The 17,994-nt window shown below is 33.0% G+C and overlaps 1 protein-coding gene across 1 annotated transcript; it reads right to left on the reverse strand.

Annotated features, from left to right (window-relative positions):
• Positions 1-401: 401 nt before the first annotated feature.
• On the reverse strand, positions 402-1,512 carry LOC149200285 (galactinol synthase 2-like). Its single transcript, XM_089399549.1, has 4 exons — positions 1,414-1,512; positions 1,226-1,366; positions 997-1,131; positions 402-876 (listed from the first exon to the last, which is right to left on the reverse strand). The coding sequence occupies exons 1-4, from the start codon at positions 1,489-1,491 to the stop codon at positions 622-624; spliced, it is 609 nt and encodes a 202-aa protein (XP_089255675.1). The 5' UTR covers positions 1,492-1,512; the 3' UTR covers positions 402-621.
• Between the last annotated feature and the right edge of the window lie 16,482 nt (positions 1,513-17,994).

The raw sequence follows: 17,994 nt of genomic DNA on the forward strand, positions 1-17,994 counted from the left end.
TTTTTAGTATATCTCCATTTATTCATACTTATCTCATATAACAATTACACGTACCAACATTGTTTTGATATTTATATTTAATTTTATTATAGTTATTTTGGAAAACGATGACTATATAACCCCTCTTTCTAGAATCCTAATAAATCATCATATTTAAATGCATATATATATAAAATTACACCTTTTTCCTACCCAAAAAAACTATATAACATTGCTGATGACTAATGATGAAAGATACCAGTGAAGTTTGGCTTTTACTAGCCATCAGGGTTTACTAAATTTTATAATAATTCATAATTACGTCACATTGCATGCCTGTAAATATTTTCATATCGATGCAGAATTAAATGAAAATTAAATATTTTTTGAATTACAGAAAACGAAAGAGTAACCATGTACGTCCAGTCATACAAATGTCAATTTGTATATTTACAAATATTAAATAAATTCGATTAATTTACAACCAATAACTGTAAGCGCAACAGCAATATCCTCATCTTTGAGGACATACAGTATGATCTTCTGTATGATATACAAATTGTCCCCGTCTATGCCGGTGGATTAAAATATACATATATAAATATCTTATGCTACAGGCGACTTCTGCAAATTTGAAATCTCTTAAGCTGCAGGCGGTGCAGGCATTAAGTTGGGATTTGTTGCCGTCGCAGCAGCAAAGAATGAATTAGCAGCCACTCGTTGCAGATCATTTGATTTTCCATCCAACTCTGAAATTGGATCTGGAATTATGTCGCATGATCCCGAGTGATCCAACGAGGGGTCATTGTATATGTCCCACCATTTCTGCACCAGCGTCTTTATATCTTCCCTCTCCATATTTTCCTCCTCCCCACTGTACCTCCACGGCTTCGATCCCTGCACATCCACATTCATCCATTAATATAACCCTGTACGCTCAGAACACCTATCTCGTCTTTCATATATAAATCATATTGTTTCTATCGAACCCAAATTTGCAGTGAAAAGAAAGCTTACAGCAGCACAGTAGTGAACAACTTTGACAGTGTCCAAGTCCACGTTCTCGGGATGCCGCCACATCATGGCTAGAACCAGATTGTACACCAGAGGAATGGGCTTGTATATCTTCTCAAAATACATATTCAAGAAATCCTACAAAACATATACCACAATTTAGTCAAAATTAGATCTGGTAAACCAAACAAAAATGTGCATGATCCTCACTGAAATGAGAACAGATCCAGACCTGTTCTGCGAAGGGCGTTGGCACAGTAGCCATCAGAGTTTCCAAAAGGCAGTCGAATGTCAGCTGACTCGGCTCAAAAACAAACATTCCAGCGTTGAAGTATGGAGAGGGCCGTTGCCCTAATTCCACGGGCCATGACACCTTCTCTATGGAGAGGGCCGTTGCCCTAATTCCACGGGCCATGACACCTTCTCTGGACACTGCTGGCAGTATCCGATCTTGTACTGCGGAGTGTGGCTCCATGTCTTCTCGCAGAAGCAATCCATAACCGCGTAGAAATATCCATGGGGAATTACCCTTCATACCCATCCAAAGTGATTGAGGAAGAAGAGCCCTGGTGCCCCATAAAGGTTTTGTCCATTGCATCCCATTCCTTAACCTCAAACAAACTCGATTCCACAACACTGTAACAAAACAACCCAAACTCCACGATTCAATCCTCGGATATTGACTGCAAATGAAAATGAAATTGGCGCGATAAATCAATTCAAATTCAAATCGGTGAATCGCGCGGCTTCATGATTGGTGTTGGGAGCAGCGAGTAAAACGATGGACTGCAGAGAAAGGTACGTAATTAATTATCTGAGTCAATGCTCATCCCCACGCGGCCTGAAACACATTGTCCGACTACTCCTCCGCATACTCCACCGGAAACACATGCTGGCCGCCGGAGTCAAAAACGAGAAGGGGCGGGCGGGCCTTCGTTGGTGGGTCCCGCGTATGTCACGGGAAACCCGAGGTCACCGGCCGGAGTTATGTATGCCATCTCACTGACATGCACCACATACATAGATGGCAAGAGCATTTATGACTCAATATATGGCTGGTTAGCCCTTGCCAAACTTAATTACCCATTCGGACGAATCTTCTAATAAGGAACCATCAAATTTAGAGTAATTTCCCTCTCACATTTAGAGGAAAAAAAAGGAGTTGAGATCAATGAAGTCATCGACCACCAATATCTAATGACTTCTGTGGTGGCGCCGTGCAGCTAACCAAAGATTCAACCGTGGCTCATTCCGTCAAAAACTAATTACGTTTGCCGTGACGCCATACGTTTTATTCATATCGCCAAAGTCAAAAACTATTTCTGTGGCGGGGGGCCATGCATCTGCTCCAAGTTGCAACCCCTAATATTATTCACCGCCATGGAGTAAGTTAATAAGTTATTTACTGTCTACTAAGTTAATAAGTTATCTATTGTAACTCTGAGACCAAAGCATTTCATCATGATGTCTGCTATGACACACTGCATCTATAGTGAATCTCAAATATGAAATTATCATTTTGAGATCCCATTAAAACACGTTGGGATTAAACTTTGAAAAGTATGAACAATTTTAAATTTAAACAAGGGTTGTTTAGTTTAAATATAGTTAAATTAAAACACGGGCTTAGTTTAAATATAATTAAATTAAAATAAAAAACAATAAAGATATAATGAAAATTGACCTATTTTGCCAAAAATCTTATGGGTAGTTGATTGTACCATATATGTAGATAAATAGGTATTCATAGTGTGGCTCAACAATTAATTCCCCAGATGTAGATAAACTAGCAATTGCACCAAATGTTGCAATGGAAATGCCATAAGTGGATAGCATATGAAAAAAGAGCATATATGAAGATTGATGTGATATGTTATGTGATGTAAATGTAGCCCAATTTGAGTAAAAGAGAAATATTAATGCTATTGTCACTAGGGTAACCTTTCATAAATGAGTGCCCCTCCATTGATATGTACCCCAAATACACTAATGATTGCTAAGCAAGTTCACATTTCCTAGTGTTTTCTATGTATTGATGTTTTTTCAAAGTCTCTAACAACTACTTAAGATATTAGATGTTCTCCTATTAGGTAGAGATATAAAATAATATGGTTTAAAACTACTGGTGAACACTACTTATATCTCATCAACCATACCTTTATAAACAATGAAATATCTCCTAATAATATTTCCAGGTAAGGAAAGTAGTAGGAGCCATAATCTAAGTAAAGTTATAAACATATTTGGTACTAGAAGAAATAAGTCCAGTCCCATTTGTGACCTAGCCAGAAAGTTATTTCCCATTGACCTAACCATATAGCCTGCTTCTTCATTCCCTTTGAGCCTTGCTACCTGGAGTTCCCATTGGTGCCAGGAGCTTATCTCAAGGTGTGTGGGGATTGACAGCAAGTCCAAGCTCTTCCCTTGCCACAAGGTGTCACATTCAGTCACTACATAATCCATTTGCACATAATTGATGGTTCATTTTGTCTCTAGAAACCAATACAACCTTGAAGGCATTGTATTTGTATTAGAGACAATTCGAAAATCAAGTTTAGATTGCCATCTATTTCTCAAGGTGTGTGGGGATTGACAACAAGTCCAAGCTCTTCCCTTGGCACAAGGTGTCACATTCAATCACTACATAATCCATTTGCACATAATCAATGGTTCATTTTGTCTCTAGAAACCAATACAACCTTGAAGGCATTGTATTTGTATTAGAGACAATTCAAAAATCAAGTTTAGATGGGGCTTACCATCTATTTCTCAAGCTGTGTGGGGATTGACAGCAAGTCCAAGCTCTTCCCTTGCTGCAAGGTGTCACATTCAGTCACTACATAATCCATTTTCACATAATCGATGGTTCATTTTGTCTCTAGAAACCAATACACCCTTGAAGGCATTGTATTTGTATTAGAGACAATTCAAAAATCAATTTTAGATGGGGCATGCCATCCACGTTGCAAACCCTGGTTTATTTGAATGTTGTAAACAATTGCTCCAAGAAGAGAGGATTGCGGCGGCTAAAATGAATCATACCTATGGATGATTAATCATAATTATGTTGAGTTTATGGATAATTTTTCCTGACATATTTTGACAAATCTTGGAAGGTATATAGAGATATTGCAAGTCGGTAATCAAACATATAGTACACTACAATGTTCAAAAATCATAAATGTTTATGAATGAAAATGATGAATATGGCGTTTATGTAAATAGAAGGTGCATGTGTGTTACATATATGTGTGGTTTGGAGCATAGGGAGTTTGAAGGAACAAAGAAATATTGTTATTGGCATGGAAAATTACTAGTGTATTGTTATTGGCCTTATGGTTTGCTTCCTATCAATTTCTCTGTGCATTACAATGACATGTTATAAATGGTTGACTACCGATCTAATATTCACTTGAATTCTCCATATTAGAGCATAGTTTAGGTATGATCTTGACTTGTGAAAGGAATCCACATCATTGTTTCTTTCTTATATGCATGATTTTCGGACGTTGAAACCAATTGATCCATTTAATCCGAATTAAGAAATTAGCCTTTTTTTTAATGGTATGTTAGAAAACAAGCTATACACATATGTCTTGAGGAATATGGGTAATTATTTATTTGAAATGGAGGTGTTTTATGCAAACATAAAAGTCCCATATCCCCATTAATAGATAAATTCCCATCTATGTTTTTTACCAATTAAATAATGGCGTAGTTAATGCATGTTGAAGTAATAACTTGGGATTTACTTATAATTTGGGAGTTGGTACATATGGGTTTTGTTTCATGTTCATGGTGTCCCTTATTGTTTCTTCAAGAGGTAAGTAAATGAATGTATTGTTGGCTGAAGGTGAAGATTAAAGTTGGTCATGAAGAATCATCCATGGAACTTTGTAGATGCCACAAGGTCAAAGAATGATTATATTCAAAAACAAGTTTTCTTTTCAATTCATTACTTCATTTTCTCAACTATGCAAGTGAAAGGAACCCACATCATTATTTCTTTTTTATATGCATGATTTTTGGACGTTGAAACCAACTGATCCATTATTCAAATTATGAAATTAGCCTTTTCTTTAATGGTATGTTAGAAAACAAGCTATAAACATGTCTTCAGGAATATGGCTAATTATTTATTTGGAATGGAGGTGTTTTATGCAAACACAAAAGTCCCAAATGCAAATTAATAGACAAATCCCTAGTTATGTTGTTTAGCAATTAAATAATGGCGTATTTAATGCATGTTGAAGTAATAACATGGGATTTACTTATCATTTTGGAGTTGGTACATATGGGTTTTGTTTCTTGTTCATGGTGTCTCTTATTGTTTCTTCAAGAGGTATGTAAAGGAATGCATTGTTTGCTAAAGGTGAATATTAAAGTTGGTCATGAAGAATCATCCATGGAACTTTATAGATGCCACAAGGTCAAAGAATGATTATCTTAAAACCCAAGTTTTCTTTTCAATTCATTACTTCATTTTCTCAACCATAAGTGAAAGGAACCCACATCATTATTTCTTTTTTATATGCATGGTTTTCAAACGTTGAAACCAATTGATCCATTATTCAAATTATGAAATTAGCCTTTTTTTTAATGGTATGTTAGAAAACAAGCTATAAACATGTCTTGAGGAATATGGGTAATTATTTATTTGAAATGGAGGTGTTTTATGAAAACACAAAAGTCCCAAATCCCAATTAATACATAAATCCCTAGTTATGTTGTTTAGCAATTAAATAATGGCGTAGTTAATGCATGTTGAAGTAATAACTTGGGATATACTTATCATTTTGGAGTTGGTACACATTGATTTTGTTTCTTGTTCATGGTGTCCCTTATTGTTTCTTCAAGAGGTATGTAAAGGAATGTATTGCTTACTGAAGGTGACGATTAAAGTTGGTCATGAAGAATCTTCCATGGAACTTTGTAGATGCCACAAGGTCAAAGAATGATTATCTTCAAACCCAAGTTTTCTTTTCAATTCATTACTTCCTTTTCTCAACCATGCAAATGATGGAACTAGGCCGATTCATTTCATTATTTAGCTGTAAAAGTAGGGTTGTAATGTTGGAAGCCAATATATAATTTGTGATGGCAGGAATATTTTGTGCCTTGAATATGTGACATTTCATGATTTTAACGAATCATACTTTGAATTCTATTTGCAGCAACAAAACTATATTACTGTATGCAAAAGGGTCCAGTTAAATTTCATTTGCGTTCCTTTACATAGAATTTGGAGGTATACTAGTTTTTACTTAAGCCATATTTTTTTCTCTAAGAGGTAGGTAGTTAGTTAGTGCACTTAGGCAATGAATTCAAACTTTAAGGGCTATTGTGAAAGACATGCTTACTATATAAAAATTAAATCGAAAGAGGGCATAGATGTGCCTTGGTTCTTCTCTATTACCATTGTTACATCAAATTAAACCATTATCGCATAACTTAGATTATAATAAGTAATTGTATTTGGTTCAAGACCTTTGGGCATGCTCATGAACATCTTATAAGCTTCATTAATCCTCCCAATGCTAGAAATGCACATATAACAACATTGTAACAAGACACATCAAGATCCAACACAGAAGCTCTCAGTTCATCACAAGATTCCAAAGCTTCAACATGCATCCCCACTACATAATAGATTTTCATTCACAAGGCATGAATACCATGTTGAAGCCCACTTTTCGTGCAACATTGAGCTACTCTACTGCATCTATTGGAACGTTTACTGTTCAAAATAATGCCCAGTATTTTGTATGTAGTCTCATTGGGTGAAAACTTCAATCTTAGATATATGACTCATAGACAACTCACACAGGCAAAAAACTACTTCTAGAATTGACACCTAGGAATGCATAATGACAACTCACAACACATGGAAACATTACTTCCAAAAAAATGAAGGTATAATATAACCTAATGTTTGTTTCCAAGAACCTATTTTGACAATGGCTAAATTAGCCTACATACTCTATATGCAATCCCCTTAACCAACCTATCTAAAAACATCACAAAACTAAAGATATTAGTAATAGAGAAAAATCATTTCCAATGCTCATTGTTGCTTGTGTGAAAAAATAATTTGACTTCTTTACAAGGCATATGGTTGACCAAAAACATTGGTAGCCACGACCTCGTCCTGTAACTTGAAAGCCACCCTCACATAATGACACCCTAGAAAACATGCCCCAACTACATGAAGGCCACGCAGGAGAGTAGGGAGAAATGTTTATGTTCTACAATAGTACAATATACAACATATGGTCCTCTTTGGAGAAATATCTCATGTGCATTGTTATCCTAGTTAACAAATAACTCGGATTTCAATCACATATGAGTTTGGAACTCGACACATCATGGATTGTTATCCTAGTTAACAAGTAATTGGGATTCCAATCACATAAAAACAGAGCTTCTAATAATAATTGTATAAACATAGATAAATAATTTTATAACTCATGTATAGGTGAGAAGAGACACAATTAACCCACGAATTTCTTTGATGCAATCGAAAGCATGAGAAAGTAGACAATCTTCTTTTTGAATAATATCTTATGGAAATCCCGTTCCGTCAAGTAGAAAATCTTACTTTTTGAATAATATCTTATGGAAATCTAGTTCGATCAAATGTCATAAAAGTAGCAGGAACATTATCTCAAAACACAATTAACCCTCAAATTTCTTTGATGCAATCGAAAGCATGAGATGGCAGACAATCTTACTTTTTGAATAGTATCTTATGGAAATCCAGTTCGGTCAAATGTCGTAAAAGTATCAGGAACATTATCTCCGTGAGCACAACCCACCCATTTATAAAAAGTCAAATGATAAATGTTTGTAGGAAAAATCTATGTAAGACAATCTTACTTTTTGAATAATATCTTATGGAAATCTAGTTCGGTTAAATGACGTAAAAGTAGAAGGAACATTATCTCCATGAGCACAACCCACCCATTTATAAAAATTCAAATGATAAATGTTTGTAGGAAAAATCCATGTAGAAAGAAACCTTAGAGAATATTTGTCCTTCCAATGTCTTTGTTCTTATGATGTTGGCTTTGAATAAAGATATTAGCCAGAACATTATCTCTGTGAGCACAACACACCCATTTATAAAAGGCCAAATGATAAATGTTTGTAGGAAAAATCTATGTAACAAGAAACCTTAGAGAATATTTGTCCTTCTAGTGTCTTTGTTCTTATGATGTTGCCTTTGAATAGACATATTTTCCTCTAATATCACTGCTAGCGGGAGTGCCTTTGACACTTCAAGTTTGTATAGGCAAGGACTGGTCATTTCATTTTCAATATTAGCCAATTAACAATAACACGATGTATGTCCTAGAAGGAGTGACACCATGTATTCAGTTAAAGAAAAAGAGAGGAAAAGACACTACTTCTTTATATTAATATATATAAAAAAATACATAGGCATGTTATCACTTGTTTCTTTACAAGCCATCTTCAATTCTCTAGAACTAAGCATTTGCTGCACTAAATATCTCATACATTTCCTACACTAAATATCTCATTATCCAACTTTATTAATGTTTTGATAATACTTTACATATACTCCAGTTAATACTTTACATATACTCCAAAGGCATATACATAATCCTTATAGTATGCTTCAAAATCCAAAATATTCTATGAGTAATTGATGTCGATAATACTTTACATATACTCCAGATAATACTTTACATATACTCCAAAGACGTATACATAATCCTTATAGTATGCTTCAAAATCCAAAATCTTCTACGAGTAATTAATGTTGCCTGCATTAAGCATGATACTTTGTTCAAATATAGAAAAAAGCTTATGAGGCTGCCTTTTTAAGCAATCTAAGTTTAGTTATTGAAGCAATCTAAGTTTAGTTATCGAAATAATGGATAAAATTTTAAGCAATCTAAGTTTAGTTACCAAAATAATGGATAAAATTTTATGCAATCTAAGTTTAGTTATCAAAATAATGGATAAAATTTGAACTCTCATTATTAGAATCTTTATCAATCATCACTCCCAAACTATTAAAATTTCCAAACCAACAATTCTTCTCTGTCTATTTATTTAATAAGTTGAAGAAATTTATCTAAAATAGTTGGATATTTAACAGAAAATATAAATGATTATAACTATATCATCACTCCCAAACCATTAAAATTCTCCAAACCAACAATTCTTCTCTATCTATTTATTTAATAAGTTAAAGAACTTTATTTATAATAGTTGGATATTTAACAGAAAATATAAATGATTATAAAAATATAAATAAGTATAACTAATTTTAAGTTCAAATAGCGCGACCTTTAATTATCAACAAATATTTAAATTGATTGCTTTATTTCAAAATAAAAAATTTGAAATCACTTTTCAAAATAATTAATAAAAATATTAACTTTCCAAGTGACATAAAAAGATTATACTAATAACAAATATAATCCTAATCCTAACATCAATATTGAAAATACTCATTCACTTACAAATAACACACTTGAATTTTTTTTAGTAAATTAAGGTTGTGAAATAAATTCAAAAAGTTAATACTAAATAATTATTTTAAGTTAATTGTGGAATAATTAAATAATTTTTATTTTTATTTTTACTTTTATGTTATAAATATTTAAATTATAAAATGAATATGAATGTGGGTGATTGAGAAAGAACTTTATTTATCACCAAGGATTTAAATTGATTGCTTTATTTCAAAACTTAAAATTTGAAATTACTTTTCAAAATATTAACTTTCCAATTCACATGAAAAGATTATACTAATAGCAAATCTAATCCTAGTCATAACATCAACATTGAAAATACTCATTCACTACCAAATAACACACTAGAAAAATTTCTAGTAAATTATAGTTGTGAAATAAATTTAACAAGTTAATACTAAATAATTATTTTAAGTTGTTGAATAATTAATTTTTTATTTTTATTTTTATCTTTATGTTATAAATATTTAAATTATAAAATAAATATGAATGTAGATGATTGGGAAAGAAATTATTATTTTTTATTATAAATTAAAATTATATTTTTAAATTTAAAAAACTAATTATTTATTCCAAAATAATTTTAATATATTATTTTTTTTTAATTTATTATAATTTAATTTTTCATTTAAAAAATAAATTCAGCATTTTTTTTTTTTCCTTTATATAGTTGGATCTTCAACAAAAAAAAAATATAAGTATAACTAACTTTAATTTAGAAAATACAGATCTTAATTATTAACAAAAATTTAAATTAGTTACTTTATTTTATTTTATTTTATTTTAAAAAATAGAAATAAAAACAAAAAGAAAACCTATGTATACATCTCTTCAACGAATCAAACTTTTAAAATTCTCCAAACCCATAATTTTAATGAATATTATATATAATTTAAAACACAATAAAATATATTTTAATTTAAATAAATACTGATGATCATTATAATGGATAAAATTCAAAGTATTATTACCAAAATCCTTATCAATCAAAGTTCCAAACTATTAAAATTCTCTAAACTAAAAATTCTTCTCTATCTATTAATTTAATAAATTGAAAAAATCTATTTAATATAATTGGATCTTCAACAAAAAAAAAAAAAAATAATAATAAATATAACTAAATTTAATTTCAAATAATAATGCAGATCTTAATTATTAATAAAAAATTTAAAATAATTACTTTATTTTATTTTATCTTATTTTATTTAAAACATAAAAATAAAAATAAAAACAAAATAAAAACTTATATATACATCTCTTCAACGAATCAAACTCTTAAAATTCTCCTAACCCATAAGAATTATGAAAATTCTCCAAACCCATAAGAATTATGAATCTTGTATATAATTTAGAACACAATAAACTAAATATTAATTTAAATAAATACATAATGATCAGTATCATTATGCACCCGGTGTGCATGATATGACGGTTGGGGCGGATGGCTTTCGCTCCCCCATTCGAATTCGATCGCTGCGGAGGACCCTTCGCTTTGCCGTATAATCAGCTAGCTTCGGCCATATCTTGGGCGAAATTGTAATATGAGGACTTCTGCCATATATAGATTTCTCTCTCAAATCGTTACAATCGGCAGACTCCGCTATCGGCTCCGTAGAGGGCGTAGGCGTCCAGTGAATTTCGTGATTGACCATGAAAAACAAACTCACACTCCCTAACTCGATTTGCATATGGTAGGTACAAGGTGAGGTATGATTCCGGATTTGTTAAGTAGGTTTATCTTCAACGGATTGTCAGAAACTTTCAGCTAATTAATATAAAATTAAATATGAATAAATTATTATATTTAAAATCATTCTTAAATATTATAGAATTCAAAATAAAAATTCAAAACTAAATAAAAATGTTCAAATATTAATAAAAAAATATAAGCAAATAACAACTTAGGGGAAACATGGTTTAGAGCAAACAAATATGGAAAGGTAAATTTTTTGCAAATTTACTTGAGCTATGTTTAAACAGAATAAGATATGTTATCTTAATAAAAATGTACAAACAAAAATAGAGGTAAACCTTTTGCAAATTTATTTGAGTATGTTTAGCTAAAAACACATTGGCTTTTCAAGATGACATTTACCTTTTCTTTTTAATGTGAGAGAATTCTATTTTCAAATATATGTTCCCCTTTGTAATTATTGAAATCAGTTTTGAAATATATAATTTGAAAATGTAAAACTTCACCTTGAAACTAATTAAACAATAAATATATCATACATTATGAAAAACATGGCATAGTTACACTTTTTCATTGTTTGAAACTACACCAATAACCCTAAATCCTTGCTAAAGGGTTTAAATTGGAAATTGCTCTTGTACATACACACATTTAACGTTGAAGGGCTTCAATGGGAAACTTCTCTTGTACATACACACAATTTTTAAATTGTTTAAAGCTAACCAACCAAAACACTATATAGATAACACTACACTGAATAGAATCAATTGAAGGGATATTGAGTGGTGGAATTTCCACAAGTAAAAGGGGCGAACTCATAAAAGATGGATAATAAGCGCCAGCTGTAGAAGAAATAGAGGTAAAGAGGAGCAGCATGAGGAGGGAGTTGTTAGAAAAAATAGAGAGAGCACATTATGACACACAAATCACTTGATCCTTTTATTGATCATTGTAGGTCCAAATATATAAGACACAAATTACTGACTTCAATATCTCTAGTAAATGACTCCAACTCATACATTGGAATCAACACCTTCAAGACTGATGCCTAAGAACTCACAATGACAATTAAACAACACATGGAAGCATTTATTCCAATACCCTCCCTTAATTATTACATGGAAAACATAGAAAACACATATTACAACAACGAAGATAAGATAATATATGTTTCATTGGTCTTCATCAGCGCTCACATCCACTCTGGAATCTCGCAAACTCCGCTCTTTCATCACCACATCTTCGAGTTGTTACTTGACCTCCATTTAAAACATAACAACCTCTGACCATCGTTGATGAAATTTGCAGGATCAACAATATTGACAACTCAGCTTGTCGGGGCTTCCGGGATAAAAGCCATCAAGTAATGAACCATCCTATGGACCAACCACCCTTTGTCGGATATTTCTCTTTCAGCTATCCGTCAGTTGATAGGATGGATGTCTGGATACAAAATGTGTTTAGAAGTTGATCAAACAGCTTAACCTTACAAGAATTGATGTTTCTGACACTGGGGCTTCCAGTTTAAGAACCACCAACCCTTTTTATAACCAAAATTGCTAACACACAAGAATTGACGTTTCGGACACCGGAGCTTCCAGTTTAAGAACCATCAATCCTTTTTAAAACACACAACACCAAAACAATCTCTAACATCTCTTTTTTTTTTCTTTAACTCAACATTGACCCTTGAACCTCTACAAATACATACAAGTACATACAAGACATTGGTTGTCACAATACACAATTTTGGTTCAACCCTGGAAGGCCGAATAATGTTTGAGCATTGATTCCAATCAACATAGGACAACTACACGTAGCACTCAAGTCCTTGACATAATACCACCCTTGGCTTCAAAACTTCAACACGGTCAAAGTATATCCTCTTACACAGTACAAAACCGTGCAACATGTCCTTGCACCATTACACAAGACATTGGCCATAAAGAGGTCTTCTAGAGCACATTGTTCTCTCCTTCCTCTTGGATCAGGGGCGTCTATAGGGAGGCCTATACTCCTCCAAGTTTCGGCCCACGCTCCTCCAAATATTTCACAACTTAGAAAAGCATTTAGTACGAGAAATTCTGAATACGCCTAAGCAATCTGGTTCTTCAATTGGTTAGAAGGCATATCGATTCCATCCATTCTGAGGGTTGATCCCGATTTGGTAGGCCACAATTGAACCATGCCCCTTCTAGCTTTTATTCCCCCATGGGTGCACACGAAACACATAATCAACAGGTTTGTTCCTCGTTCCTGATTGCCCGGATAACCCACAAACTATAGGTTGCGTTCTAGCAGTGAATTTCGGAGTGCATAGCATTGAGATATTGAAAAGCCACATAATATGATGAATATTTGCAGCTCCAACGCATAACTTGGCTCTAGGGGTGATTTTAGGGGCGAATGTTCGCCATTTGGCGAAATTAAGGGGTTTTAAATTTTTAGTGGGCGATTATTTTCTATCATAGTACACTTTTACAAATCACCTCAAATAGCCCACCTTCTTTTGAGGGAGAGGGTAAAAAAGGTAAATTTAGCCCTTGAAATTAGGAGTTACAACCTTCCATTCGCCCATTTTCAAGAATAGGTTTTATTTAAGTGAATCCATTCGCCCATTTTCAAGAATAGGTTTTATTTAAGTGAATCCTATGGGCCAAAGACCCAAATACCATATTTATAAAAGAGGTATGGTAAATTAATAAAAACATAAATAAATGAGAAGTATGGTAAATAAATAAAACATTTTTTATATTTACTCCATAAGTCACCTCATATACATGCAAGGGTGTAAACAAATAAAAATATAAGTAAAGTGGAGGTATGGTAAATAAATAAAACGTTTTTTTATACTTACTCAAAAGGTATGGTAAATAAATATAAATATAAATAAACTAGAAACATGGTAAATAAATAAAACCTCTTTTTATATTTAGTGCATAACCCTCGTTCTATTTATGAAGGCTCAAGAAAGAGGTTTTATTTAAGTGAATCCTATGGGCCAAATACCATATTTCTAAAAGAGGTATGGTAAATTAATAAAAATATAAATAAACGAGAGGTATGGTAAACAAATAAAACATTTTTTTATATTTACTCCATAAGTCACCTTATATTTACGAACACTCAAAAAATGCGCTATATTTAGGTGAAACCTATGGGCAAAATACTATGGGACAAATACCATGGACTAGATTGTTATTAATACCATGCAAAAAAATATTATTAACCCTAATATTAGTATTAATAAAAATAAAAATGGCACATGGTATTGACCCATGGTATTCAACAAAATGGCACATGGTATTGACCCATGGTATTGACCTGGAATGTGGCCTATTTAAATGGAGGAATTAAACCAGCATAGATCCATCTTTACTCTCGATCTACTAACCCCTGAAAGGTATCAAATATCGTGATATGCAAACTAGCATAGAGTGCAAAAATATTTGATCCGATCAAGAGTAAAAATGGATGTTGTAATTTCATGTATGTTAAACATTTTAGCTTGGTTAAAATAAAAAATAAAATAAAAATCAACTATTACTTTTATTAATTTTTATAAATTACTAATAGTAATTTTTAAGCTCCAGGTTTATGATAACCCATGGGATTGACCCATGGTAATGCCATGGTATTCATGTGAGCATAGACTATTTAAAGGGGAAATTCTATCATCTTAGATCCATCTTAATTCTGGGTCTACCAAGTGCTGAGAGCGATAAATAGATTTCATCCCCCAGTGGTAGATGTGGAGTTAAGATGGATATAGGTTGGTTTTTATGATAATGAAGATATTAAATAGACTTAGGAAATTATATTGTAAAAACATCTTAAGGTGAATGGTTAAAGCATAGACATTGGACAAGTATATTTGTATACTTTTGTTTTAAACTGAAACAAATCCAGAGCTAAAAGGAATGGATTGATTACACTAGTCATCCTTCTATAACTTTCCAACATATGCTGGAGTAAACAGATTGTAATTTGGGTAATTTTTCTAATTGCAAACAGGAACATACTTGTGTATTGGCAGGGTGGTTACGAGTTCCCTAGAAGTGATGAATTTGAATTTTTCTTGGTTTTATATATAGTATTAGGTTTTTTTTCATGCTTTCTGTGAATGGCACGGGTGAATTTTATCCTACACCTACTAGGTTATCGATATGTAATTTCGGTAATTTTGATTTCAAAAGATATTTTAAAGAAATGCAATGATTTCATTTGTGTATTCAATAAACACAAGATTTTATAATTGAGTAAAATATTCGCCATGCCTGGTGAGAGATTCACCAAAAAATTAGATATACATATCATATTATTGATAAAATCGCCTTCCATTTTTCCTATATACCATGGAGATTCGCCCATTTATTATACATGTAAATTTAGGAGGGCTTCTTAAAATTTTCCCTGCTTGGCTCCAATAATCCGCCCTCCTGCCAATTTGGACTGAGCTCCCATACTGGCTATGAGCCATTGATGAGAAACGATCCTCTCAGTATATGTGTTGACACAGAGTTTTGTTGTGGCTCTAGGTTTTACACAATCTAATAACCAAGCCAATCTGCAAGAAATCAAAGATACACTCCGCTTAATAAATGACAGAAGATCTTACATCGGCAACAAATGCGGCTCCTATGACCTGAGATCATGGTCTGACATCAAATAAGCAAAGCCTCTCATGATTCAGATGGTCAAATATTTCGATGCAACACAAAACATGAGACCTTATCTCTAAACCTGATACCCGATGTCTAGCAGATCTCTGGTAGTTGTAGGTCTCCATCTGGTAGATCATGTTGAATAGTTTTCCCTTCACCCAATTGATCCGCAACCACTGCGTTTCCAACCATGAAAATACAAACTAAAATTTGTCAGGTGTTTCTCCAACAGCGTGGTTCATGTTTGGAATTTCTGATAATTCCAAAACAAAATGAACAGAGAAAAATGCTCTTTTTTTCTTAACACAGAGGAACAACAAAAATTGTTTTTGCTGAAGATAGAGTTTCAGCAAACACATAAAAAAAAACTTGTATTCATTAATAAGACTGCTATTACAAAATTCTTCCTCTAACAGAGGGATTTCACCAAGCCTGCTTCAGATGCAGTTCATAAATTTTTACTATGTCTCTGCTTAAAAATTAACTCATTGTCTTTGCACTACTGTGCATTACAAAATACTCTGTTTCTATTTACAAATTTTAGACTGCTGTGTAAAAATAATTTCTCTCCTAACTCTCGTGCTGCTGCATCTCACATAATACATAGCATATTCAACAACTAAAACACATTATGTTTTTACTTGCCGTAAAAAGAACGACTCCTGTGAATAATAAAAAAATAATAAAATTAAAATCTTTACCTAAAATCAACAACCATAGTAAATTACTTTAATTACTTCAGCGTGGAAATATATATATTTTTTATATTTTAACCATAGATTACGACAGTCTGCAATATCGCATGGAAGATCCAGGGACAGTGGGTTATGGGCCCACATTAATCGGACGACTATCGCAATTACTCGGAGGTCCCTTCTTACCGAACTTTACGTGCCGGGGAAGGTTGACTTTGCAAAACTATTGTGGCCACGTGTTAGCTGGTGTACATGCTCGCTGCCCTCGGAGAAATACCAGCATTCAGCAAAAGGCGGTGCGGGGAAAACTGGCGGTTTTGACCTGTAGTGGAAATTACCATTTCAACACTCCCCTTTAATTTCAACTGCTGGGTTATCAGTCATACCCAGACATTTCCTCAAAAACTCAAAACTTTTCTGCCCCAATGGTTTGGTCAGAATATTTGCAACCTCCTCCTAAGTTCTACAGTGTTTTAAAACAATTTCTCCATTGTTTACCAATTCCCTGATGTAATGAAACTTTGTGTCAATGTGTTTCGTTCTCTTATGAAACACAAAATTCTTGGATAATGCAATAGCTGAGCTATTGTCACAAAAAATCACAGTTGCTTTTGCTTGCTCTTGGCATAAACTCCTTAACATCCTTCTCATCCAAATTGCTTGACACGCTGCTACTGTAGCTGCCACATATTCTGCCTCTGCTGTAGACAATGCTACAATAGGCTGTTTTTTAGAAGCCCATGAAATGGCTCCTGAACCCATGTGAAAAACATAACCGGATGTGCTTTTCTGATCATCTACACTTCTAGCCCAATCACTATCAATGTATCCAATTAAATCTGAACATTCTGAAACAGTATATAAAATGCCAAACCTTTTAGTACCTTTTACATACCGCAGAATCCTTTTTGCTGCCTGCCAATGTGCTTCTTTTAGCCTCTCCATGAATCTGGAAATTAAACTAACAGCATGCATTATATCCGGCCTAGTTGCAGTCAAATACATGAGGCTACCAACTATGCTCTTGTACAAACTAGGATCAAAATCCTTGCTGTTGTCCTCTTTGCTGAGTTTTAATCCCATCACTGTGGGAGTGATTGCTGCTTTGCTCTCCTGCATATTAAATCTTTCCAACACTTCATTAACATATTTCGCTTGTGAGATAAAAATCCCATTTCCATTTTGTTCTACTTCTATTCCTAAGAAGTATCTCAGCAAACCCATGTCAGTCATTTCAAATTATTCTTTCATGACTGTTTTGAAATTTTCAATAAGATAATCGTCATTACCTGTGAAAATAACATCATCAACATATAACACAACAATTAGTATTTTACCATCATTTTCTTTGATGTAGAGGGTGGGTTCTCCCTCACACTTTTCAAATCCATTTTCCAGTAGATAGGAATCTATCCTACTGTACCACGCTCTTGGTGCTTGCTTCA

The sequence above is a fragment of the Pinus tabuliformis genome, chromosome 2_1, assembly GCF_031772625.1.
Source record: "Pinus tabuliformis cultivar Carrire ecotype Pingquan chromosome 2_1, CPIR1, whole genome shotgun sequence".
Classification (NCBI taxonomy): domain Eukaryota; kingdom Viridiplantae; phylum Streptophyta; class Pinopsida; order Pinales; family Pinaceae; genus Pinus; species Pinus tabuliformis.

What these genes read in the sequence shown, in the direction of transcription:
- LOC149200285 (XM_089399549.1), bottom strand. Translation starts at nt 1,491, where the DNA reads ATGGATTGCTTCTGCGAGAAGACATGGAGCCACACTCCGCAGTACAAG. An exon ending in GCCAGCAGTGTCCAGAGAAG is followed by an intron (nt 1,367 to 1,413) that starts GTGTCATGGCCC and finishes TCCATAGAGAAG; the next exon opens with GTGTCATGGCCCGTGGAATT. An exon ending in CAACGCCCTTCGCAGAACAG is followed by an intron (nt 1,132 to 1,225) that starts GTCTGGATCTGT and finishes TATGTTTTGTAG; the next exon opens with GATTTCTTGAATATGTATTT.